At 49.9% G+C, this 27528-nt stretch overlaps 1 protein-coding gene across 11 annotated transcripts in view; it reads right to left on the reverse strand.

Moving 5' to 3' along the window:
* Positions 1-27528, reverse strand: part of RBFOX1 (RNA binding fox-1 homolog 1) — a 375459-nt gene that overhangs the window by 125273 nt on the left and 222658 nt on the right. For all 11 annotated transcript variants that reach the window (XM_075528230.1, XM_075528227.1, XM_075528222.1 and 8 more), the window contains one exon: positions 3779-3922. In XM_075528230.1, coding sequence (XP_075384345.1) covers positions 3779-3922 — 144 coding nt within the window. The remainder of the gene's footprint in view (positions 1-3778; positions 3923-27528) is intronic.

Raw genomic sequence — 27528 nt, forward strand, 5'->3', positions numbered from 1 at the left:
ATGCAAGACATCTACTCCACCAGACTCCAGAAGGTGTTTCTTCCAAGAGACTGGAGCTTCTATGTTGGCTATTGAGCTAGGAAACATCTTTCCTAAGATACGTTCCACCTTAACTGGAGGAAGAAAGGGAATCCAAGAGGAATCCAAAAATCGCATGACCAAGTCGGAATCAAATGCTTCCACAAAGGGGCATAAAGAATAGGGAATGGGTGATGGAAGAAATGCACCTGTGTTCACAAAGAAGGGGCACTGGAGCCACAGGTGCGACATGCACAGTCACATTAGGTGTGCTGGGGTGCAAGTTCCATCACAGAATGATTGGTGGCAGAAGTGGTCCTGAATGCCGCTACGTTGCAAGGAAAAAAACAAAGGTGGTCTCTCTGCACTTGCTGCTGCTGCTGTTTCTTCCTCTGCCCTCTGCCCTGGTTCTCAGCCCTGCCATTGTCGGGGGACAAGGGCCGAATGAACTCCCAAGAGAAGAGACACAGCCTCATGCCCAAGCGATTTGAGAAATGCCTGGTTGGGATCATAGCAATGATGATCGGAAAGAGGGGACGAAGCATCATTCTCTAAATTGCAGCGTGGAGAAGCCGAGAAAATGTTTTTCAGGATGACGCAGGCCTCCAAACACACGTGCAGACAAGTATGTGTCTACTTGCCTGATGCCTGGTCACTGAGCACAGGCTGAAGGTGTCCATACTCCATTTCTGTGGATTTTCACTGCAAGCCATGAGGCCTGAGCTTTTGTGCAAACATCCCACGAATCTGCACGGGCCCTGATCAGTTTTAGGGACTAAACTCTGTAGAAGAACCTCACGCTTGGTAAAGTGAAGGGGCAGGGCAGGGAGAGAAGAGGTAGATGCTCAACGAGATGGATGGACACAGTGGCTGCAACAATGGGCTCAGGCAGAGGAACCACTGTCGGGATGGCGCAGAACTGGCAGTGTTTGGTTCTGTTGCGCATAAGGTCGCTATGGATCAGAACCAATTCAGCTGCATCTAATGACAACAGACCCATAATCATGAGCATCTTGCACATCTTCTGCGGGTGATGCTCATGGTTCACTTTCACGTGACTGGGTCTGTGGGGCACAAGTACCAGACATTGTTCGTTGCACAGACATGTGGACGTCCAGTAAAAAACACGGCTCTGAGACTAGTGGGCTTTGGCCAAGACTTGGTCAAGGGGTAGGATTTGGGGGCAAGCACTTCCTCTGTGCCCCCCTGTCCAATCTGTAAAGGGATAGTCCCTTTTGTGAGAGAGTTCTACCCTGCATGGCTGGACGCTTCTCAGACTTGGTGAGCCTCCCAGCGGACATCCAAGAGCAGGAGAATGCCAGGGAGGGGAGAAGTAGGGCATTCGGCATTGAGGATGGCATCGCAAGCACCATAGCCAAGCTGGTCATTGAGAGGCAAAACCTCACAGCTTAGGGCCCGATGACCTCCTACCTTGAGGGGTTAGAGAAAGACAGAGGAGGGAGGCAGCTTCCCTCACCGGACATGGCCAGAAACGCCGCATCTAATGCCTCCGGCTGCCCATCATTCAAACCCTGGCCTGATGCGCACTTAACCTCGACTCTAATTTTGAACGCGCTGCTCTTTTCAAAGTCATTTCTGACCTGCAAGTGCCTGAGGGTATCTTTGGCTCGGGAAGAGTTAGAGGGCTCAACTCAAGGTTATTACCAAATGAGTGAGATAAAAGTGCAAACGCTGACCTTTTCCTCGGAAATGTCAGGATTCACGGCTGGCCCGCTGAAGTGTCCAGGCGCCTGTGCCGCCTCTATGTCAGATGCACACTTGATAAACACCACGTGTGAGAAGGGAGTGAAGGCCACAGGCCTACCCACCCCACCCCAAACTCCACAGCCCTGCAGGATGCAATGTGAGCTCCCTTCTTTTTTAACACTCTTCTTTTCCATATGGCGAATTCCACCGGCATCATAGAGAAGAACCGGTGTTAGCATGGACCCTTCTCTTGTTCCATGGCAAATATTTGTAGCCATCCACAAACCCTTAGAAGATGCTCTCCAAGTAGCCAACGCAGCTCCAAGTCAAGGGGAAAGGTGCAGATACTTTTCGTTGAGTCGACTAGACACTTCATCAATGTTATGGCCAAAGAGACATATATGTGGGCATGCATGGACCTGTCTTTTGGACAAGAAAACCAAACTACACTTGCTGCCATTGAGTTGATTGTAACTCAGAGCGACCCTGTAGAGCAGGGTCGAACTGCCCCTATGGGTTTCCAAGATTTTACAGGGAGCAGAAAGCCTCGTCTTTCTCCCAAGGAGTGGCTAGTGGTTTTGGCCTGGTGATCTAGTGCCTAGCAGCTCAACAAGTCGCTGCTCTAGACTGACTATATCGCAAAACCACCTCCTCCAGCTGCCAGTTTGCCACAGCACGGTGGCGTGTGTCGCCATGACGCTGGAAGTTATGCCACGAGCAGGGCCACCTATGGTGGATAGGGCTTGGCAGAACTCCCAGACAAAAAGAACTACGCAGAAGGAACTGTTGGATCTGCTTCTAGAAAAAGAAATCCAACAAGAGCCTTAGGGAGAACCATAGAACATTGTCTGCTATCGTAATGGACGAGGAACATCTCAAACCAGAAGGCCTTCGTTCAACCATACTTGGCAGAGGAGAGGGTGAGTGAGAAGGAGGAAGACAGGTCCTCCAGGAGGTGGATGGGGTCAGTAGCAGCAACAATGAGCTCAAGGGCCAACCATGAGCTGACACAGGATGGGGGCAAAGCTGTGTCCAGTGACACAGCGCTGTCATCCTGAAGAAAGTGAGATGGCTCATGACCATTACTGAGGCATGGCCTGGGGTCAAAACCAGGGGATCTGGAAGGATCCTTGGGCTTCTTATAACACTAGGTCATTTGAGGGTTAGTAGTTGACCTGAGGGTTCCTAGCAACCACCCAGTTCCCAAAGGAATACTACCTGGGCCCTGGCTTAGCTCTGTCTTGTGTTGGAACTCAACCCGAAGGTTGAACTCAAACTCTGCCCTCCCAATCGGTGCCGAGCAGATGGGACTGAGAGGAAAAGTCGTGGACATGGCTCGATCTCATATTTTCCTTGGGGTGGCGGGTGAGGGGGCTCCTCGCCTGCTTTGTGTTTCATGGTGTACCCGGGCAAGGCTATCACTCACGGCATATAGACCCCCAATAGCATGTCCACTCTGCTCAGTGATTGCTGAAGACAGGCTGCAGAACTCAAGTCAGACTGAGAAACCCCTACAGCTCGCTCTTGCGTTCTCCTCCTTCTCTTGAGATCATTTCTCTTTTCTCTTCGTCCCTCCCTCCTTCTGCCTCCTCCCTTTTCCATCCCGTCCCTCCCTTCCTTTAACCACAGCTAGCATTTGCATGCATAGTGCCTGGGAAAGAGTGGGGTGTGCAGGAATACGCCTTCAATCACAACCAAGGGAAGGGCTAAGGCAACCCAGAACCTAAGTTTGATGTAGGACATGGGGCCCCAGAGCCATGGATTTTGCTTAAGCAAGGAAGGGGCTTGTTTTGACAGCCCATCCACCATGGTGTGATGTTTGCACTACGTACCAAGAAGGGGACCCCACAGTGAACGGTAACATGCGAAGGAGGTGACACTCATGCCCCATAGAGCGTGTAGCCACAGTACAGGCTCAGGCCAGGGTCTATGGAACAGGCGCCCGCTGCTGCCAGGGTAGGCCGCACTTCTTAGTCTCATCAACAGCAAGGGCTGACAGGAGGGAGGGCATGCTTTGGGGGCTCAGACAGCAAAAGACAAAGGAGGTACTTACGCCAAACATTTGTCGAAGGTCCGGATCCCGGAACCGGAAGGGGATGTTTGAGACATGCAGCCTCTTGGGCTGGGACTTGTTTTCCGTGTTTTCGGAAGGCTGTGTCTGGGGCTGCCCATCCGTGGGCACGGCATCATCTGTCTGCTAAAAGAGAGAGAGAAAAGCACAGACGTTCTGAGGAGCCCCGGAGACTCTGCCCCAAGAGGCTCTTGTTTCAGGAAGGGATGAGTCAGCCAGGGTGCCGCAGAGCACTGACGGAACACACATCATTCCTCTAGCTCCTGAATGCTCCCCCAACCTCACCCCCACCAACTACCATGACCCAACACACATTGGTCCAGATAAGAGCTCTGGACACATGGAATTCAGGACAGATAAAACCCCTCAGAAACAGTAGTGGGAGTAGCAATATCATGAGGGTAGGGGATGGTGGGGGGAATGGGGAGACAGGGGGACCCCATGACAAGGTTGGATATATAGCCCACCCTCCAGGAGGATGAATAACAGAAATGTGGGTGAAGGGAGACAATGGACAGTGTAATACATGAAAAAATAACAATAATATATAATTCATCAGGAATTCACGAGAGTGGGAGGGTGAGGGAGGGAGGGTAAAAAAGAGGAGCTGATACCAAGGACTCAAGTAGAGAGAACATGTTTGGGAAATGTTAATGGCAACCTATGTACACGTGTGCTTAGTACAACTGAATGATGGATTGTCATAAGATGTGTAAGAGTCCCCCAGTGAAATGATTTTTTTAAAGTAGAATAAATAAAAGAGAGGCTGCTGTTTCTTCGCCATGAGGAGAACACACAAGCCCAAAGGGAGTGTGTTGGAACTGATGATGGCAGAGTCCTGGTGACTCAAGGTGTACGTGCGTGGCTGCTAAATGAAATGTTGGCAGTGAGAACCCATTAGCCTCCCTGCAAGAGAAAGACCTCCCAAAATGACCTCCTAGGACACCCTGCGGGCAGTGCCCCTCCGACACATGGGGTCACTGTAAGTTAGGATGAACTGGAGGGCACCCGCCACCCTCACCAAAGGAGTTGCTAAATCATCTGTTCATTCATGCAACCATCATGGAGCAGCACCCACTGCAGGGCAGCATCATCCTGGGACACAGCAGCGAGCCCTGCCAATAACCAGTCCTGTCCGCAGAAAGCATACATCCGCATGGGGGGCCACAGGCAGCACACCAACAAGGGAGCAAATAAATAGAGTTTATCAGGCAGCGAAGCATGGCCAAGAATAGTAAAGCAAAGATAGGAAGTTAAAATAAAGGCAGTAAAATCCAAACGAAACACCCTCATTGAGAAACCTGGCATTAATCATTGAAGGACAGCGTGTGTCCCTTCATTCCCGCTGTTCAGAATCTTAAGGATGCACACAAAATGGCTGAGGATGTGAAGACACAATACCACTAAGTGCGGTGAAGAGAAGAAATCAATGGAAATTTGTATTTGGCCGCTTGAAGGCCAGGTACCCAACAGATTAACTTCATTCGTTCTAGTTCTCATTGTTGTTGCATTTAACGTTTAGTGCTTGGGTGTGTACACACGCGTGTGGTCTAATGTGGCTGACCCCGAGGGCCTATTGAAATAAGTCTAAATAAGGCAAAATATCCCATCGTTAATTGGCACCAGATACATCTCAAATGCTCAATAGCCACAGGTGGACAGTACAGAAAAAGAACATTGCATCCCTGCAGAATGTTCTCCTGGAATTGCTACACGATCTACTTCTCTCCAAAACAAGCAAGCAAGCAAACAAAACCTGGGTAGCGTGATACTTCCCTGGGTCTCAGTTACAGGCAAGACCTGGGCGCCAAGTCACAGTCCTGTTTGGTGTCCTTACAACCATTGTTATCCTCTCACTTCAAAGGTCTTCATGTAAGCTCTTTGACCACCTACCTTACCATTCAGATACTTTCCCTGCAATTGGCATCTGCTGCCTGTAGGTGGCAGAAGATACCATTTTCCTGAGATCCCTGCTTCTCCGAAACCAAGCTAGACATACTCTGCTGAAGCCCATCAAATTTATGAAAGAGGAATCTTCGTCGCCTACTTATAAGCAATTTATAAGCATATAACTGGAATGAAGCCATCAATGCAAGCAGCCAGGTGTAAAATAATAAAGCCATAGAGGAGACAATCTTACAAATTGAAATATAAAAGAGACACCCAAATAACATGGGCATAATTAGTGACTTTCTCATCAACTCTTGTATTTATTGCCAGATTCCATTTGCAGCTGCCTCCCTTACCCCCACCCCCGACCCTGAATTATATTTTGAAGTGGGACCACCCAGTGACGGGCACACGATTCTTTGATGTAGTGGGGGTTTAGCAGGAGGAAAAATGATGATACTTTTCCTATCTGAGAAATAGGAAATCATAACAGAACAATCCTTACAAGGCTTCCGATGCCAAAATGCGAAACCAGGCAGACTTCTTGGCACAAGAATTAATGGGGGTGGTGATATATCCAGCCTGTCCATCAGGTCACAGGCTCATGGTGACTCCTTGGGGGCATAGCCTTCTTATAAAGAGGGTCCTGGCAACCTTCCCACTTCTCTGCCACTGACCCTGAGAGCCCTGCTGTGGTTTTCCCCGACCCAGGGTCCACATGACTCCACACCCACGGGCCTGTGGTCTTCCTACATGCTGCATAAGTACATGTGGCTGCCGCGTGAATCTGAAGAGGGACTTATGGACAAGCAGAGGACCCATGGACTTGGGTTGGACTGTCCAGGGATGCTCTCTTGATATAGTATTTCTTTTTGATATAAAGCTCTGTCTTACACAAATATGAGTGTCTCTGGATTTGTTTTTCTAGTCACCCCGGCAGAACACACCCACCCAGGGACTCTGGGAGAGAGCATCCTGGAGGCCTGTTCCCATCAAGATGACAGCTGAGAAATCTCGCTGGAACAGGTCCACCGAGCCAGGAAGGGGTCATTAGGAGTCTGAGCCACCTGAAAGGCACACAGGAACTGTAACGGATGCTCCATCAACCAACGGGAGTGCATTTTGTCATTGTGACTGCTGTGGGTGTTCGCATTTCAGGTCATTAACTTTTATTCCATAGTCTAGATGACGAATCAAGCCCCTCCCCAAACAGCTTGTCCCCCACCCCCACCCCTTGTTTCCCTTCTCCCTTCTCTGGATCATCATCTTCCTCTTTCAACACCCTTCAACTGTCTAGCTCAGGGGTCCGACCGCTTTCGGAATAGCCAATCCTGGCCCTCACAGCAAGTTAAGAATTATACATTTTTACGAACAAATGAAACCACCATTATCTGAGGAGTAGCGTTTACAAGTTTTACAAATGAAACGATGACGGTTTGATTTTCATTTTCAATGATACTTCAGAGCCATGTGTACATACGGAAAAAGCCATGCGTGGCTCCTGCGCTGCTGTAGCACAGGGTTCTAGCTCCCCTCCCCACGTTGGCAAATTCCAGACTCTGTTCCCTTTGGTGTAAATGCTTTGAACTTGCCTTTCCTTGTTTTCTTCATTGTAGCATGCCCTCATATGATATTTGTCCTTTTGAGACTGGCTACATTCCCTCAGCCTCATGTTCCCCAGGTCTGCCCACAGCATGCGGTGCTTCGGGATTTGGTCAGCATCCTTAGGGATGCGTAACAGGAATGCTGTGATTTTTTAAGGGTGCTGGTAATTGAAACACTTTCCTGAGGAGCAAAATTCCCTTCTAAGGAACTGTCAGGGGCTAGTGGTGCAGAGGATGAAGTGATGAAGTGGAGGACTGACAACAAGAAGAAAGCAACAGCCACTCCGAGGAAGAAAGATGAGGCTGCCATTTCTGCGGAGATTTCCAGCCATGGAGACCCAGTGGGGCAGTTCGGCCCTGTCCCAGATGGTCAAGATCAGTCCCAGGGGGCTCGGCAGCAGGGGGTACAGAGACACAAAGAGCAGCCTCCTGTGTGTTTTTAAAATACATCTTTACTGAGGAAGCACTCTGTTTTGGGAACATGTACTTCACATTATCCTCCGTTGATTGGAAGAGGGACAGACAACGGAAACAAAACCCAAACTCGCCGCCAGAGTGGATGCTGGCCCATCGTGACCCTCCAGGACAGGGAAGACCTGCCCCTGTGGGTTTCTGAGACTGTCACCCTTGACAGAAGTAGAAAGCCTCAAAAGGTATAACTTTTGATAGTCAGGTGCCCAGGGCGTACTACCAGAAAGTCTGGTGGTTCAAACCCACCAGCCCCTTGGCTATCTGCTTCTGTAAAGATGGGCGTTCGACTCTGCCCTGTGGGTGGACACAGGCTTGCCATGAGTCCGACCAGCCTTCATTGAGATGTATGCCATGGATGGAGGAGTGCCATAGCTGGAGGGTCAGGGCAGCATGTCCCCGCCTTCCCTGCCGCCCCCTGACAAGGGAACACGGAGAAGGGTCTAAAGACACAGGTGAGGGCGGGTGAGCTGTAGACGGGAAGACAGGGGTACCAGGTGCACAGATGGGTGGGCTCCGTGTACAGATGGAGGGGCTGAATCTCATCGTCATCCTTACAGTGACGAGCTGCCACCAAGGGTCACGACAGAGTGTGGTGCGAGCAGGCCATGGCACAGTGGCTGAGCCACAGGAGATGAGGTGGCAAATGCCTGCCTGAGGTCTGAAGGGCTGGCACGCTGGGAAAAGGAAGGAATGAGGAGCGGCATGCATATGCACAATGCAAACCAATCCATCAAGGGATGCGGAGGAAGAAGTCAACCGCCAACTGGCCGCTGGACTCATGATTGTAATACTGAGGCCCAACCGAGCAGGGCCTGAGTTTCCCCTGCTAAGGACAGGAGGAGGCAGTGCCTAGCGGGTGGCCACCGTGGCAATCGACGCCGTGGCTGTGGTTTGGCTTGGTCTGCAGGGGTGTCAAAGCGGGGGTGGTCCCAGTGCTGCTGGAAGCCACTGACATTTCTAAGGGCAGGGCGCCCAGACTACAGCAGACTAGGAAGAAGGGCCTGGCAAATCTCCTTCCAAGAATTAGCGTCCCCCAAACCCTGGGACTTCCCATAGGGTGCTGGAAGATCAGCCTCCTTCCCTGCACCCCTTGCCAGGTAGGAAGGATTCAAACGAGGATGGGTTCAAACTAGGGCTCGCCACAGCCATCAGGTCACTGTGACCCTGTGGCATCCCAGGGCTTTTGGGGCTGCCAACCTCTCCGGGGGCAGGTAGCCTCATTTCTCACCCTCGGAGCAGACAGACTCCCTTGCAATCGGACCGCTGGGTCACGAGGGTCCCTGCACACAGACACAAAGCTGGAATGTTGCTGGGACAGCAGCTAGGAGCTGGGACTGGACTCTGAGTGTCTAGTCCCTTCTGTCTCTGCCTCCTGTTAGAAGTTGCTTTCAAAGGCAAATTAAATCGAGCGCTTTCTCATCCCGAGAAACAGACTTACGTTGGGGTTTGGGCTCGAATGCTGGATGTTTCAGCTTAATAAACCTAATTAGGAATTACAGAGATTATGATTAAACATATTAAATGATTAATAGCATTATGCCGCTCATGTGAAAATTAAAATTAATCATCTTTAGTCAAACAGGACTTTGGAGAAATCTTTGCGTTGTTTCCTTTGATAAAAACACACAACGCTCAATTAATCATTTTGTAGTGAGTGCGTACGTACAAATGCTCATGAATGGTTCTGTAGAATACCTGCCTGCTGAAAACCATTTTCTAAAGAAAAAGGTTTTTAACTTTTTTTAATAGGCCAGGAAGTTTCAGATGTGCTGAGTGTATAAAAAAGAGAGTTTTAAGGATTCTGAAAGTCAACTGTTCAAACCTACGAGCTACCCTGTGAGAGAAAGATGAGGCTGTGTGTTCATACAAGGATTTATAGCCTCGTAAACCCTATACAGGGGTACGATGAGTCACAACTGACTTGACGGCAGTGGATTTGGTGACACACACACACACACCACACACATATATAAAGCAGCTTCCAAAAGTTCATGGAAACATTCCACTATCTTTTAATTCCATTTGGTCACAATATTTTGAAGCCCTCTCATAGAGCGGCACACACACACACACACACACACACACGCACACAAGGGAGCCTCAGAAATGTGTGACAAAAGAGAATGAAAAGGCAATGGAGTCCTTCCACACTCTCTCTGAAGTGTGCAGGTGCAAACAGGAAACATCGTTGTGGGTTAGACAACATTCAACAGCATATACCTCTGTGCTCCTACATATTTTTTAATTTAAAAAATCTTGAAGGAAAAGAATCTGTTCTTTGCTTATTATTTCCCCATACAGTTTTAATATGATAGTCACACAATGTCCAAATCCCACGCTGTCCTACTTTACCTAATGGATCATGAACATTAGGTAGCAGATGCCTGTGTCGATCTCTGAGTGGTAGAAATACAGCCAGAATACTCCTTAGAGGCCAGGATGGCCAAACCTCATCTCAAGAGCTTTGGGCACATTGCCAGGACAGACCAGTCCCTGTAGAAGGCCATCATGCTTGGCCAAGCAGAGGGGCAGTGACAAGGAGGAAAGGCCTGGACAGGATAGACGGACACAGTGGCTGCAGCCGTGGGCGGGAGCTTAAGAACCACTGTGAAGCAGTGTGGGGACAGGCAGTGCTTTCTTCTGCCGTGCATAAGGTCGCCGTGTCCTAACAACAACAACACACCCAAGTGTGTATTTTAGAATGGGTATACTGGTCCAAATTTTGTTATTGTTAGCTGCCCTTAGTTGCTTCCAACTCACAGAGACACAGAGTATAAGAGAAGGAGGTGCCACCCTGAGGCCAGCCATCCTAACAGAGGTGTGGTCAGGCACGGTCCAGTCTGTTCCAACCCAGAGACACCCTTTTGTACAACAGAACAATGCCCTCCCTGGTCCAGGACCATCCCCATATCCCCCTTTAAAGGGAGAATAGAAGTTGAAAATGTAGATTACTGTTGGGCTCAGCTCTGGCTGGAGCTACCGGCGAGGGTCCTGTCCCAGCCGGTCCATTTTCTGCACATTTCCCCTTACCTTGGAGCTGCATGATGCCAGCCCACCTCTTTCATCACGGGGCCATCTCCTCCCCTGTGTGTCAGGGACACACACTCTCTCTCTTCCTTCCTCAGGTAAGGACATCTGTCATCAGACTTCACATTCATTCCAAGATGATTTCATCCTTCACCTGACCTGTTGTCCAAACACAGCCCCACTACTGACAGGGTCTGGGACTTATGTAGGAGATGGTTCCCTATCCAGTGGCCACTGTTGAACTGGCCACCATCCCCAAGAAAAGACACCAGCCCAGGGGGAGACACAACATACAGATGTTATCGGGGGAAGATGCATCTTCTATCAGAGGCTCTCAGGGTGATGGCCTCAAACCAGGTCCAGATGGTGGGAGGATGTCCCTGCTGGGGCTGCCCCCTGGCGCTGTTGGTCATATGACTCCTCTAGCGAAGTTCTTAACAGAGGGAAGATTTAAGTTTCCCTTGCCCAGCCCAGGCTCACTGGCTGCCTCATGTACTGAGCCCCAGGTGTGGGGACATCCATCAACTTGACTTGGAAGCCCTCCCCCAGCACCCCAAAGGCCATCAATGGCCTGTAAGGAAAAGGGTCCACCTGCAGCCTTCAATCACCAAGCACCACACCTCACATGGATCAATTAGCAGTCACAGCTTTCTCCAGAGCAACAAGAGGAGACTTTGTTCCAAGGCACAGAGTCAAATTCCAAAGAAGGGGAAAGAGTGAAACTGCTAGAGGACTTGTTCAAGGTACTAAACATCCTGGCCGTGTACTTCTGCAGGGCAGGGACCGCCCAAATCACAGTTCTGCTCCCGAAGGTTGGCGCCCAGTGAGGCCCCACCGGCATCAGTCATTGCAAGAACAACTCTTGATTTGTCAGAGACTGAATCATAGCAAAATAAAATAAGATTAAAACATCCCTGTTGCTTAACACAGGAGCTGCCTGCGCTGGAACAAACCCCGGGCTGTGTTGGCATGATTAGCAGGTGGGACAGAGGAGCCCAGCAAATCATCCTGCAACACCTAACCCTCCGTGCCACCAAGGCTTCCACACTGACTCCGGCAGAAATCCAGGCTGCTTGATGCACCGCAGAATGGTGAGGCGCACGGATGGCCCAGGGGTAGAATTCCAGCTGCCCAGGCAGGGGACTCAGATCCAATTCCTGGCCAACATATCTCCCACCCAGCCATCGCTCCTCAGTCCCTGGAGCCTTGTGTGCTGCTGTGACGCTGAAGGGCGTCTAGAGGAGCATCCGGATGGTGGAGGACAAGGAAGAAAGGCCTGGCAACGAAGCCTGGTGAGTCACCACTATCTGATCAGCAAGCACTGGTAGGCAAGGCATGGGACTGGGCAACACCCACTCCTTAATGTATAAGCTAGGGGCTTGACTCCCCTGCTGCCAGCAGCAGCAGCAGCAGCAGCAGCAGCAGCAGCGACAGCAACCTATGTGGGACATTGGTCCTGTGCAGAGCAGGATGCATAGAGCCTCACATGCTACTAGAATCCTTTTTTCCAACTGTGACAACAAACAATGTTTCCATCATTATCTCCAGTTGAGAAACCCTGACAGAAAACAATACCTGGCATCGATTTCTCATTCCATCTGACATCCAACTGATTCCTGCTCCTGATGACCCTATGTGTTAGTCTGGGTACTTTAGAGAAACAAATCCACAGAAACTCAAGTATCAGAGAGAGGTTTATGTAAAGGTTAAGTGCACATCAAGCAAACATCCCAACCCAGTGCTGCCCAAGCCCACAAGTTGTCCAACAGCAACCCATATGTCCAACACCACTGCACAAAGTCCTCCTACATCTCACAACATACACACACGAAGATACCAACTGCAGGAGGAAAGCCGAATCAGTGAATGTGTAAGCATCTTCAGTGTTAACAGGGGACTCCACACAGCTGCTACAGCACCCAGGGCTGCATTGGGGTAGGTCCATGTGGCTTCTCCTTGGGGATGTTTTGCAGGAAGTGAGCCTTGCCAGCTGAAGCAGGGAACTGGCTAAGGCAGCTGCACCCTGGTCTGACCGTCACAAAGCAAGAGACCTGAGAACTAGAAAGGCGAGGCTTATGCAGCCATTTATCTCTCTGCCCTCCAATTAACCCCACATGTGTTCATCGGCCAGGTTGGCACAATAAACTTTCACTATCTCACCCTAGATTGCCAACAAGAGGACTGTGGTCCACTGGGAGTTCAATGGTTGGATTTTTTTTTTTTTGGAAGCAGATAATTGGGGTTTTCCTCCAAAGGGTATTTGAGTGGATTCAAACCGCCAACCTTTGTTTTAGCAGCCGGGAGCATTCAGTTTTGACCTCCTTGGGATGAGAATCTGGGGATGAGAATGATGTGGGGATGACCTCCAGTCCAGGATAAGAATTGAGGGGCGTTCGTGAGATGACACCAAGCTCAAGGGGTGAGTTTGGTGACCATGATATTATGCTTCTGTGACTTAAGTGATGTGGACATAAAAGGGCACTATCCATACCTGACTTGGATCCTATTTAACCAAACATCTGCTACCAACTGGATGTCCTAGATGAAACAGACAATGCCTAGAAGCCCACAACTGACCCAAACTGACTCCAAAGAAAATAGAAAGCCTCAAGATACCCATAGCAAGTGAACAGCTCAGAGCAGTGATGGTGGCAGAGTGGGTTACACTTTGGGCTATTAGCTGCAAGGTCAGTGGTTTGAAACCACCAGCCGTTCCATGGGAGAAACATGAAGCTGTCTGCTCCCATCGAGCGTGACCGTCTCCACAGAAGCAGTTCTCCTCTGTTCTGTGTGTCACTGTGCGTTCACATTGACTCGAAGGCAGTGTGAGAGAGAAATGTAGCAGCAGCAAGTTCACACCACACTGCTTCCCTGTGAAACGGTACCAAAGCCCAAGACTGCTGAAACTTTCCCCAAAGAAAGAGAAGACAAAAAGATCCCCTAGTTTATTCTACGAAGCAAAACACAACCCTACAATCCAAGTCAAAGACACTACAAGACAAGGAAATGACAGGGATTGAAGAACCAAAGGGTATAGAAAACTTTGACAAATCAACAATGAAAAAATTGTGAGATCATAAAACAATGGATTTGAACAGACATTACATCCAAGAGGAGATTCTAAAGGCCACCCAACACCGAAGAAGGCACCCAGCCTTATCAGCCATCAGGAAGATGCAAATTGCAGCAAACCAAAACCACAATCAGGTACCATTTCAGCAGTTCGAAGCCCGCAGCCTCTCTAGAGGACAAAGTTGAGACTTTCTATTCCTATACAGGGTTACAGTCCTGGAAACCCACAGGGGAAGTTCTACGCTGTCCTACGGGGTCACTATGAGTCGCCATCGACTCCATGGCAGGGATAGGATGGCTAAGATGTCGCTGTGGGTCATTGAGCGGTTTGAGCCCGAGCGAGCCAGTGCGCAATAGAAGAGAACACTGTCCAATCCCACACAATCCTCAGGGGGGCTTTTCTGTTTGAGCCCGAGGTTGCAGACGCTCTGCCAATCCATCTTGGGGGGGAGGGAACGAGCTTCCTATTTTCACGTGTCTTTTGACTACCCAACGTGATGTCCTTCTCCAGGGAATTGTCGCTCCTAATGACATGTCCAGAGCACGCAAGATGAAGTCTCACCACCCTTCCTTCCCAGGAGCAGTCTGGCTGTCCTTTGGCTGTCCTCACCGGCACCATCATTCAAGTGCATCGGACTTTTCTTCACCCTTCCTTATTCGAAGTCCAACTTTCACATGCAGAGGAGGTGACTGAAAACACCATGGCTCGGGTCAGGCACACCTTGACCTTCAAGGTAACCTCCTTGTTTTTCAACACTTCAAAGAAATCCTGTGTCACAGATTTACCCAATGCAATGTAACTACCATCTGGCCCCGAACTTCCACTCCTTGGTGGAATCAAATGCCAAAGACCTGAAAACAAAGATACCCAAAGGGACCCATAGACTCATGTTCCTCCCAGGCCTGTTTACAATGGCTAAAAGGCAGGCACAGCCTCAGTGCCCATCAAAGGCGAATGGATAAGCAAGACATGGTAGATGCATGCAACGGACCGGGACCCCACCAGGAGGAGGAAGGAAGCCTGATGCACACTTCCATGTGGATGGAGCTGGAAGCAGTTATCCTGAGCGACCTACATCAATCACGAAACGACACAGATAGTCCAACCTCACTTCTATGAAAACATAAGAGCAGGTACACTGGTAAGGCACACCTTCATGGCCGAGGTGGGGAAGGAAACAAGGGGCCGGGTTCAAGCCATACGGCAAGGAGGAGCTAGTGTCTCCATTGTTACCATGTTAGGAAGACTGCCCAGTTCCCTCCTGCATTTCTCAGCCCAGGGCTGGGAGAGGACCTGCATGGAGGAAGGGCTCACTGACCTGAAAGGTGGGTCTCCAGGCAGCCCTCAGCAGCCAGTCCCGGTGGATGCCAGCGTCTCGCTGGCCCAGTGCTAGAGCCCAATTAGGAAGTGGCAGGTTTGCCTCCGATTTTTCTTAATAAACAAACTCCCCAGGTAGCTGAGCAGGTTATAAATGCTAAGAACATACCGCCGGCACTTTAATCTCCTGCAGATCGTTGGGTGCTCCCACAAAGGCCTTAATAAAGAACCGTGGGGCTCCCCGCTCGATAATCGTTCCTAATTCAATGAATCGCTCTGAGCAACTCGGGGCTAATCTTGGTGAAATTGGATTCTGAGATCGACCGATCCACGGAGGACTTGGAGAAGACACGGTGTCCCAGAGCAAGAGGCTCTTTTTGGAGACTTGTCCTCACCTGTATGAGCGGGTTCGGGTCCACTGGTGTGGCCAACCTGATAAGAGGCAGGTCACTGACCTGTCCACAGCTGGGGTGAGGAAGAGACGTGGGCAGTGGGTGTTCCTGAGACATTGGTATGCTGTATTAGGTAAGTGCCTTCGGCTGTTAACCAAGAAGTTGGAATTTCAAGCTCACCTAGAGGTTCCTGGGAAGAAAGCCCGAAAACAACCAAACAAAAGGCCTTAGTCATTGAGCACTCTTGTGAGCAAATGCTCTATTCTGACACACAAGGGTCTCCAGGAGTCTGGCTTTACTTGGCAGCAATTTGGTTTGTTTTTTGTTGGGAGTTTGCGAAATCTTGTGTGTCCTTTCTATTTGGGCCTCTTCTCCAGTTCGTTGGAATACACGGTTTTGTTGGAAATGCTGTCCACATGCAGCCTGTTTTGTTCATCTATGCACCCACTGTGGCCCATCAGGGCGTTTTGATTATTATCAACAGTCCTGCAGGGCACACTGAGGGACTGTGGAGGAGAAATGGTGATATGCTGGGCGGCAAACTCTGTCTTCTAGGGTCACGAGGAGTCAGAATGAACTCAGTGGCGATGTGTTTGCAGGGGATCTCAGTGTACACGTGGCTGCAGAGTCGGTATCCCTGTATGGACGGCTGCAGAGTGGCTATCCGTGGCTGACTGCATCAGTGCATTCAAGCTGTGGGGTACACACCCAGGAGTAGAATTGCTGGGAATCGTATGATCGCTGCCCCACTAAGCTCCCAGCCCCCCAGGAATAGCTCCCATTCCTGTGACTGCTGCATCTCCGCAGGCTGACATTCCACACGCAGAAGGGCTGCAGGGCTTCCTAGCTGAGCTGTTCCCCAGGATCTTATCAACATCCGCATCTTCCTTCTCCACCAAGAACCCTGGAGTCCACCCAGGAGGTTGCCAAACCCAGCACCCTGAATCAGAGGGGCGACTGCAGGCCAACCCTCCCACCCACCCTTTCTCAGTTCACTACATATTTAGCAGTTCCTGTAGGCAGGCAGGCTCCCTCCCCTCCACCTGCCCATCTCTTAACACGGATAAATAAAAAGTGGACTTTTGAATAGCCAGCTGCTTCACTCTCCTCCTCCAATCAACTTATTTCTCCACGAGGAGCAAGCCGGCGACTGTCTTCCAGGCATCATTTGATTAAGCTGACAATATTAGGTGAGCAATGGCTCAGTACCCACTGCGATGTACTTTGGACCAAATTGATTTCTGTAACAAACACTTGCTCTCTCTCCTCTCTCAGCCTGAATAGCCCTCTTGATTTAGCCCGTAATGCCAGGCACCAAGTGAATTTACAGGGGTCCCCCACCCCTGCCAGCCCCCTCTCTCAATCTGGGGAGAATAGCAAGAACCGAGCATGGGCTGGCATAATTCAATACATTGTACTATCAGCCCGGAAAATAATATCAAAGGGCCCCGCAATATACCTATTTGATTTGATTTGTAAACCTGATTTTTTTTTAAAAAGGCAATTGAGGAAAGTTCAGGAGGAAAATATCTCTGTTCTAAGCAAAAAAAAAAAAAGGTAACTCTATTGAATGTGCAGTAAGAAAGGGGGGTTGTGGTGATGGCGGGGTGGGGAGAACATGTCAGTCCCCTGAGCTGCGCTGCAGACCCACAGCAGGAGGGAGACCACGGGCACTGAGTATTGAAAGCAGGGCCGGTCTTCTTCGGAAGTTTACTTTCCTCTAAATTAGCACCAGCCTGGTAACCCCCAGAAAGGGAAGGGCAAACCCACATTCTGGGATTTCTCCATGATCCTGATTTTAAAGGCTGGTGGTGGTGGCAGAGGGGTGATGTCAGCTGACTCACTCAGCTTCCGGCTTTTCTGAATCACACAATTTCGGATTCTTTGGCTTTTGATTGCAATACCAGGTGAGGGAGCTTTAAGCCACACCTCCCACACCCCTGGGCCCCCGTGAATGCTGTGCCCCCAGGACAGATGGCAGTGGCCACACTCCCAGGGGGAGGGGTAAAGGATGGGTGGGAAGGGTTGGCTCCACATACCTGTGCTCTGGGTCCCTCTGGAAGGAGCCCTCCGGCACAGTGGTCGCACATCGGCCTGCTCCGGCAAGGGTGGCCATTCGAAACCAGAAACCACCCGGAGAGAGATGAGAGTTTCTACCCCATCCAGAGTGAGTCTCAGAGACCCACAGGGACAGTTCTACCTGCCCTCTAGGGCAGCTGAGTCAGAATGGACTTGATGGTAGTGAGTTCGTTTCTTTCAATTGTGCCTCTTAGAAAACAGAGGGTCAGCATGCAAGAAGGAGCCGGGTGTTCAATACCAAGCCACTAATACAAATCCAGTAGGCTGAGAGGCAATGCACACGCCATGAGTCCCTGTCCTGGAGCCGGATCCAACAGACAGTGGCCCTCTGGGACAGCAAAACTGTCCTGCCAGATTCCCAAACTGTCAACCTTACTGACTTTCTCCCGTGGAGTGACTGGTAGGTTTAAACTGGTGGCCATTCTGTTTAGAGGCCAGGCAATAAACCACTGTGCCAACAGGGCTTCCCTCAAGAACATCCATCCATCTATCTATCTATCTATCTATCTATCTATCTATCTATCTATAATTTATCTATCTATCTCTATCTATCTATCTTCTATCTTATCTATCTTATCTATCTATCTATCATCTATCTACCTCTTCCTCTCCTGCTCTCTGCCATTAAATCAATTCTGACTCCCAGTGACACCCCCACCCCCACCCCAGGACGAAGTAAACTTGCCTCTTCAAGTTTCCAATGTGTGGTGAAGAAACTAGATGGTGACCAGCTACCAGAAAGAATAACAGCTGGGAGACAGACAGGGCTTCTATATCTGTAGTTATAACTGGAATCCCTTCGGGTCATTTTATTCTGTCCTCTAGGGTCACCGTGAGTCAGAATAGATGTGACGGCAGTAAGTTTGGCTTCATATTGTCATTAAATAATAGATAATATTCAAATTTCACCAGATTTTTGCATCAACATGTTTTGTTTAATTTATCGGTTCTAGAATCCAATAATCTAGGATACTGAGTTACATTTACAAAAATTTGGCTTTCACTTGTGGGAAAATTGATGAAGCCACTGGAGGGATTTTACTTTAAAAAGAGACATGGCACGACTTATATTTTCACAAGATTTCCAGATTTCCCCTTTCTCTAATTTGAATGGACAGGAAGAGAATGGGATGATTAATTAGACTCTAATTAAATGGACACTTACAAAAGTTGAGCCCAGTCTTCATCAAGATTTTACCCAAAAAAATGCACCACCACCCCCTATCCACCACCAAAAACGGATCGAGCAGTTTTATGCTGGCAAAATGCCCTCGACATGCTCAGTAACAACCACAGTCCCCACTTCCTTAGTAGCGCCTCTTGGTGTTTATCAGTGTCGATGCTAATTGTCCCCACTCCTCGGATTTATTCTCCTGTGGTCTTCCTAATAGCCGGGTGTCCCCACTCCTATCTTCTCTAATTGTCACAAGGAATAAGAATGCGTGGAGAACACATTGTGATAATGTGGCCGGCATGCATTTAGCTCTGCACACAGGAGCAGGGCAACGGAATGCCAAGAGCCGGCAGCAAACACAAGCCTGCTTCCCAATCTGGGCAAGTTACATCCTGGGTGCCCACGACTGCTTCAGCTGGGCACCTTCACCTTGGCTCTGACTCAGGGCGACCCCACGGGTGTCAGAGCAGAATTGTGCTCCACAGGGCTCTCAATGGCTGACGTTTCTTGGAACTAGGTATTGGCCAAGCCGATCTCCTTAGGTGCTTTGGGATAAAATTGAATCTCCTGCCTTCCAGTGAGCAGTCAGTGCATGGACTATGGGACCCACCAAGACACTCTTCCCATAGAATTTTGATGCAGAGTGGAATTCCAAGATGCTGAACTTGGCATCTAGTTCCGAGGCTGGCTGGCCTAGCTGGTGATGAAGCGTTTAGCTCCAGAACTGGAGCTGCTTTGTCTGGATTTTTCCTCTAGAACTAGCTGGGGAGCCGTGTGTGTGTGTGTGTGTGTGTGTGTGTGTGTGCGCGCGCACGCGCGCGAGGCGCTCTGTACTCGGGCTGTGGTTGTTCTTGGGGAGCTGCCACATTGATCTCGACTCATAACTAGCTACCCCTAGTGCTGGTGCAGAGCTGCCCCCCCAGGCTGCCCCCTTAATTTTTTAATATTCATTTTGTTGTGTGTTTGGGCGAAGTTTTGCATACCGCTTTAGGTACCCATTGACACTTTCTACGCAGGCTGTTCTGCGATATTGGTCACAGCCTTTGCACTTTGGGGACACTCTCACTGGTTTTGTTTCGGTCATTCGATTTCCATTCATCTAGGTTCCCTGACTCCCACCTCCGGTTGCTACCCACAAACTCAGCAGTCCAAAAGCACCAGCTGCTCCCCAAGAGAAAGAGAAGACTTTCTACTCACATGAGGAGTTGCAGTCTCAAAATATCCTGGAGAAATGCGGTAGTCTGGGTTGACTAGAGAAATAAATCTAGAGATGCTCATGTCTACAAGAGCAATTGTACATTAAGAAAACAGTCCAGCCCGGTCCAGATCAAGTCCATAAGTCCGGTATTAGCCCATATGTCTGATACCAGTCTATAATTCCTCTTCAGACTCATGCAACACATGCAATGACATCAAGTGCAGGAAGATCACAGGCCGGTGGCTGGAAAGTCTTGTGGATCCAGTGGCGATGGAAGCATCTTAGTGCCAGTGTGGGTTTCCATGTGGCTCCTCCAGCTCCAAGGCTATGGCTGCCATAGATCCCTGTGCAGCAAACCTCCTGGGCCCAGGTGACAGCTATGAGATCAGAGGAGAGAGGCCGAGCCAGGAGCCAGGGCATGGCACAGAGTGAGGGCCTTTCCCAACCTTCAGCGCAGGTAGAGCTGCGTGCTTTTGTGCCAGAGGCTGGCTCACTGGGCGGGCTGCCTCTGGACCCTTAATTGGGGGCTTGCTGACCCGCAGAAGTGGAGCTGAGTGCCTCTGGGCTGCGGCGTGGGGGCTTCTGGACACTTGACTCAGGACACTGGGTTTGCTGACCCATGGAGCTTGCCCTGAATGCCTTAGGGTTGAGGCTCCCTGGAGAGAGGTGTACCTCTGCTACTAGACTTGAAACTTTGTAACATGTCCTGGCAAACAACTTCCCCTTGTGTTTCTCATTGGCATAGCCGCTTGCTAACTTAATTTTAATAAACACTTTCATCATGAATTTTGTCTGTGAGTTTCTGTGTAACATTGCAATGGATATTAGAAACTCGAGGAATCAATGATAGAACATGAAAGTAACATACCATCCATGGGCTGCCCTACCTCTGTCCTCCCTCTATGCCTTACAGCTGGGGCTGTGATACCATTCCATCTAACATCTTCTGAAACAAGTGGTGTTGTCAAAACGTAAACCACCTGCCACTCAGGTTTCTGCATCCAGGCTACCATCTTCACTGTATCTTTCCTCCTGCCCTGGGGACTGTACCCGGGTGTGGAGGCCACCTCACTGCTCTCTCAGTCCACGTTCACCTTTTCCTAACTTGTATTCAGGGCACTTCCACTGTGTCCTCTAGGGTTAGTGGAACTGGGACCCAGCTGGACTGCACTTCACAGCACCAAGCACAGGGTGGGCATGCAAATGTAGTGCCGGGAGCACTTCTGGTTGGGTGCATGGAGGACGGAGCTAGCCATGGGGGCAAGAGAAGCTTCCAAACTGCAGAGCAGCACCTGTAGACTCCCAAGGAGATGCCCATCCCCACCCCACGGGTCCAGGCCAGGGCGTCCTAAGTCTATTAGATCAGCATTAAAAAGTGTCATCTTTTCTGAGCACTGTTTGTTCACATGAAAAGCGGCGCTTAATTAGGACTAATAGAAGATGCCCTGTAGAGAGATAATTTAATAATTCGGCCGTTTTATTTAGACAGTGCCTCCAGGCTCTTCATTAAAAATGGAACAGACATTCAAGGGTGTGACATGGCTCTCGAGCTACAGACAGCCCAAGTACCCTCAGATCATCAACTTCCCCCTCCGGGCACTGCATGAATCCACGCACCATCCTCTGCACTGCCAAATCCACCTTCATGGGCACGGCATCTCAGAAGCCACGGTGTTTTAAAGCACTCACAGGTACTTGCCAGTCCAGCCATTGAGACCCCGGAGGGCTCTCCTGTCTCTCAAGAGAAGGGTCCTCCTCTTGTCTCCAATGCTCTGGAGGCTCCCCATTACTCTCAGCAGGACTTCAGAGGTCCTTGATGGTCATGGGCTGAATTGTGTCCCCAGTCCTGACTCCTACTTCAAGTAAGAGCTAGAATCCTAACCTGCTTCTCTGTGGGCTTCTCCCCTTATTCAGCACCCCATGGAGATGATCTGATTTGGGTACAGGGGTTCCTATGTCATGTTAATGGGGTTGTATCACAGTGGTAGGCTGTGTGTCATAAACCTAAGCACCCCTGAGTCATGAGAAAACCAGGATAGACACAGACACACACAGTGGGGACAGACGGACACTCCGTGAGGCTCGCGTAAGAACCAAGGCAGGCTGGGGACACACGCGGCAGGAGCGAGGAGGTTCTTGCTCTAGCGTCGAGGTCCTGAATTCAGACACCCAGTCCCCTGAACTGTGAGAAAAATGAGTGACCTTTAGAACCATCCACTTGTGGTATTTCTGGGGTCTTGGTGGCAGAGTGAGCTACGCATTACTATGCTAAACTGAAGGTCAGCAGTCCGAATCCACCAGCCACTCCCCAGGAGAAAGAGGAGGCTTTCTGTCCCTGTGAAGATTTAGTGTCAGAATCCCACGCGGGCAGTTCTACACTGTCCTATTGGTTACCATGAGTCAGGACCAGCCCACTGGCCATGAGTTTGGATTTGGGGATATTTCTACTCCAGTAGCTCTCGGAAGCTAAGACCATTCACTACTAAGGCCCCTCCTCTCCAAATTCATTTCAAGCTCTTCTACTGCACACTCAAGGCACCCTGGTGGTGTCCTGGGTTGCACGCTGGGCTGTTAGTCACAAAGTCAGCAGTTCAAGTCCATCAACTGCTCTGAGGGAGAAAGGTGAGGCTTTTTGCTCGAGTAAAGGTTGAGAGCCTCAGAGACCCTAAGAAGCAGATCTACTTGAGTTGGAATCACCTTAATGGTCGTTGGTTTGGTTTCTGCGCACTTGTGTTTCATGGGTCCCAAGCCACTCAGGTCTTTGACAGTCAAGGTCTCCTCATCAGTTGGCTCCTCTCCTCAGAGGGGCTTCCTTCCACCCAGAGCCAGATGGGGGCCCCTCACCTTCACGGACTAGCATACACCGCCCCCCACTCAGAGATTCTCCCCTTGTCTCTGATTCTCTCACTGGGATGCTACCAAGTCTTTGTGCGTGTCTGCTTGGCTGCTGGAAGATCCACTCCACAACGGTGACATCTTTGTCCATCTTCTTCTCCATCCATTCAGAACCCAGAGAGGGCCTTCTCAGCAGTTGTTAGAAGTAACAATCAGAACATGCCTCAGACTGCTGCAGCCAGGTGGCCCCTGGGGGGAGGTCAGCGCAGCCTGGAAGGCAATAGGAAGCGCACAGAGAAAGACCAGCCCTCTCCTGGGAGGCTTCAGGTGGTGCAGAGGTGGAGGGCCAGAAGTAGAGCAGAAAACGGTGCCTTTTCCTTCATGTAACTTTGCCTCCCCAACAACCTGCGCACCTCACGGGGATGATACGTCCCATCTGAACTGTCCCTGACCCCACCCCACCCCTGCATGCTGGGAGTGCCTTTAAGATCCCGTCATGGGTGGAATTGCATTTACCTGAAACACGTGGTACCTCTGAGCCCCTCTGTTGTTGTTGCTGTGAGGTGACCGGCTCTGACTCTCAGTGGCCTGCACACAGCAGCGGGAAGCCCTGTGCATCCTGCACCACCCTCTCGATCCCTGCTGCGCCAGAGCTCGCTGCTGCCACCCGTGTGTCAATCCATTATGGAGAGTCTCCTTCCACTTTGGGGACTGTCTATTTCATCAAGCAAGATGTCCTTCTCCAGAGACGGATCTCTCAGAATGACCTGTCCAGAGTTTCTGAGACTAGGTTTTGTTTTGTTTGTTTTAATTTGTTTATTAAAAGATCATTTTACTGGGGGCTCTTGCAGCACTTATAACAATCTACACATCCATTGGACCAAGCATCATTATTTTCTAGACATACACTTTCTACTGAGCTCCTAGTAATAGCTCCTCTTCCCCCCCCCCTCGTTGTCCCTTGATAAATAATTATTTTAATATCTTAAACCGACTGCTGTCTCCCTTCCCCCATGGTTTCTGTTGTTTGTCCCCCTGGAGGGGTGTGTGTGTGTGGTTATGTGTTGATCCTTGTGATCGGTTCCGTCTTCATTCCCTCCTCTCCCCACCTTCATCCTGCCCTCCTGGTATGGCTACACCCATTCCTGTTCTTGGATTCCATGCATCCTGAGCTCTTATCTCTTATCGGTACCTGTGCACATGCTCCAGTCTAGCCCACAGTGAAAGGCAGGACTGAGGTCATGACAGTGGGGGTGAGGAAGCCTCAAGGAACCAGAGGAATATTGTGTGTTTCATTGATACTTTACTGCACCCTGATTGACCCATCGCTTCCTTGTGACCCTTCTGTGAGGGGATGCCGCATCGTCTACAGATGGCTTTTGGGTCTCTGCCCCGACCCTGCTTCTTCTCAACAATATGTTTTTTTGTTTGTTTGTTTTGGATCTTCTGATGTCTGTCACCCAGCTCTGACAATGCCTCATGATCACCCAGGCTGGTTTGCTTCTTCCATGTGGGCTTGTTGCTTCTCTGCTAGATGGCCGCTTGTTTACCTTCAAGCCTGTAAGACTTAGTTTAATCCCATCTGAGTACAGGGTTTACCTTGCTACCTTAATGAGACAATCTCGGTGTTGGGTGTGTCTTAGCCCAACGTCTATTTGAGCTATAAAAAGAGCAGAAGAAGGGGGCAGAAAAGGCGGAAGGCAGGTGCCATGTCACAGGAAGACTGCCAAGAAGCCGAGGAGACAAGGACTGTCCCCAGAGCCCACGGAGAAAGAGTCTTTCCCAAGAGCTAGCATCCTGTGCTCAGATGTCGAGCCTCCTAAACTGGCAGGAAATGGATGTTTGTCTGTTACAGCCACCCCCGTGGTCCTTCAGCTGGGGAAGTACTTGCTTCAGTGGTGGTGCCAGTGTGTGTGTGTGTGTGTGTGTGTGTGTGTGTGCGCGCGCGCACACGCAAAAAAACAAAGTATGAAGTTAAAAGTAGGAGAGGGGGATTGTGGGTGGGAGAGAGGGAAGGAGGGAGAGAAAAGACAGAGAGAGAGAGCCAGAGAGAGGAAAGCTGGAGGGAGGCAGAGATAGAGGGGGATAAGGGGGGTTGAGAGGAGGACAACACACACTGGTCCTCAGTCTGTTCCAGAATATTCTACCTGGTGACTAGCTACCAAACAATGAGGGAATCCAATTGCCACTGTTGGCAATGCCCAGTAGATTTCAATTCGACTTGTTCTTGCCAAACAGCCCAAATCTTGCAGGTGCTGCACACTGTCAGATCCTCAGGTGAAGCCACCAGACACGGTCCAGATGGAACACAACTCAGTCACCAAAGGAAAATGCAGGTCTGTTCTGGCCACCACGTAGTTGAACCCTGGAACTCCAGGCTACGTGAAAGAAGCCCTACACAAGAGGACACAAATGGAATGACCCCACTTACAGGGGCTCTATCCAGAAGAGGTCACCAAACAGAGACAGCTATTGTATGACCCCACTTATAGGGAATCTCACTAGACTAGGTCAATACAGGAGATATTGTGTGATCCTACTTACAGGGAATCTATCTAGACTGAGTCAATATAGAAGATATTCCCACTTACAGGGAATCTCTTTAGAACAGGTCAACACACAGAAGCCAAGGCTTTTGACTCAAGTAAGGAGTTACGCAGTCTCATAATCCCCCAGGGGCAGTTCTATCCTGGCTGTGAGTAAACTTCAACTCAAGCTTGGTTTGACCATGATGACCAATAGAGTTGGTTGACCAATAGAGTGAGTTGGTTTGTCCATGATGATCAATAGAAAGGGGTGGGTCAGTCAGGCTTTAGGAGGCACTGGGTGGGTTCTCAGTGATGGAGAATGTGGGCAAGGACACTGGTGATGACTGTGCCACGTGACTAGCAGGATTGGTGGTACTTAACTGCTCAGGTGAAGCGCTTTGGGGAAAATAAACAGACATTGCCCCCAACGCGAAAGGTTCAAACCTAAGGAGCAGGTGGTTGGTGGAATGACCCACCCTGCTTTGTCTCCTCTGGGGATAGAGCACCCTTTGGCATCTGAACACACTCAACCTGGGTAGCCATTTGTCACCCAAACTCCTCCAAGCCCTATGCCAGCCCAGGTGAGAAAATGAAAATGACCCACATCACCAGCATCCACAATGGAACGGGCACCTGAATTCCAAACTGCTGATCCCTCGGATGGAGTCATTTAAAAGTCTGATGTCTAAAAACAGACACACACACACACACACACACACACACACACACACACACACACACACACACGGGCTTCCTAAGATGACCTTCCTCTCCCACGGTCTCCTTCATTCTCCCTGATTCTAACACTGCCAGCCAAGGTCACAATTAATTGTCCCAAAAGGAACAGGATTCTCGCCCCCCCCCCTTTTCATCAGTAAAGTAGGTTGGCCTTCTAACTCTCTCGACTTTGGGGAGAACGAGAAGGGGGTTCAAATGCATCTGAGGACCCGATCACCCTCCCTTCTCTCGGGGACCCCTTTCTCTTCTGTCGACATTCCTCCTCCTCCTCCTCCTCCTCCTCCTCCTCCTCCTCCTCCTTCTCCTTCTTGGCACGTCACGGGAGGCAAGGTGCTTCCTTAATAAATTATGTTTGCAGACCTGGCTGTGCCAGCTGCCACGGCCCTGCACTTGTTGAGTTACTGGGCACTTAGAACCACACTTGGTAAGTCAGTGCACTTCGCACTGAGAGGCACTCATACATCATCATGATCTAGCAGGTTGTCGGCCCAGTTTTACAGCACTGCACACTACATTAACCTTTGCTACCGCTGATATTTATGACCTTATAAGAAAGTATTTATCAAGCTGAAAGCCAATATGCAGGCGCCCGCATGTTAGCTGGTGCTGTTTAGAAGTCCCTATCAAAGGTTTTTTCTCTGGGCAGTTTAAATCACTCGGAGATAATGCCTCTTGGACCAGGGAGAGGGCAGGGAGCCAGCAGGGCGCTCTGTGGCAGCGGGGGTGGGACTTGAATTTGGTCTCATCTTCCTGGAGGGCATATTTTTTCTCCTTGCTTTTATCTGACTATCAAAAGCCTTTTTGTATCATTATTATTTAATGTGTATTTTTACTCTCTGACCCGGCAGTTCTACTTCCAGGAATCTACCCTACATAGATGAGAAGCCCTAGTGTTGTAGTGGTTAAGCGCTGGCTTGTGATTTTCAGGTGAGCAGTTCGAAATGACCGGCAGGTCTGTACAATAAAGACTGAGCTAATTGCTCCCATGAACAGGTGTCGCCTCAGAAACCCACAGGGGATGCTATGAGTCAGCAATGACTCGATATTGGTGAGATCCTGCAGAAAGAACAATGAACGTGGGCATGATCGGGACCGGAGGAAATTCGTCGTGGACGCATTTGCCATCTTGACAAGTGGGGGAAGCAAGAGTCTCAAGGTCTCAAGAGTCCTGGCCAGGGTCAAGGAGCACAAAACTTGGAGAATAAAGATACAGTTAATGGCCTGAAAAGATAGGTAGATTATTTTAAGTTTTAAAAGTCCTGAGAGATGTGAATGTGGAGGAGGGCGGAGTAGAGGCCCAAAGCTCACCTGTAGATAATTGGACACTCCCTTACAGAAGGGGCACAATGAAGAGACCAGCCAGTCAGGGTGCAGTATAGCACCGACAAAACACACAACTTTCCTCT

The sequence above is a fragment of the Tenrec ecaudatus genome, chromosome 12 (assembly GCF_050624435.1).
Source record: "Tenrec ecaudatus isolate mTenEca1 chromosome 12, mTenEca1.hap1, whole genome shotgun sequence".
Lineage (NCBI taxonomy): Eukaryota > Metazoa > Chordata > Mammalia > Afrosoricida > Tenrecidae > Tenrec > Tenrec ecaudatus.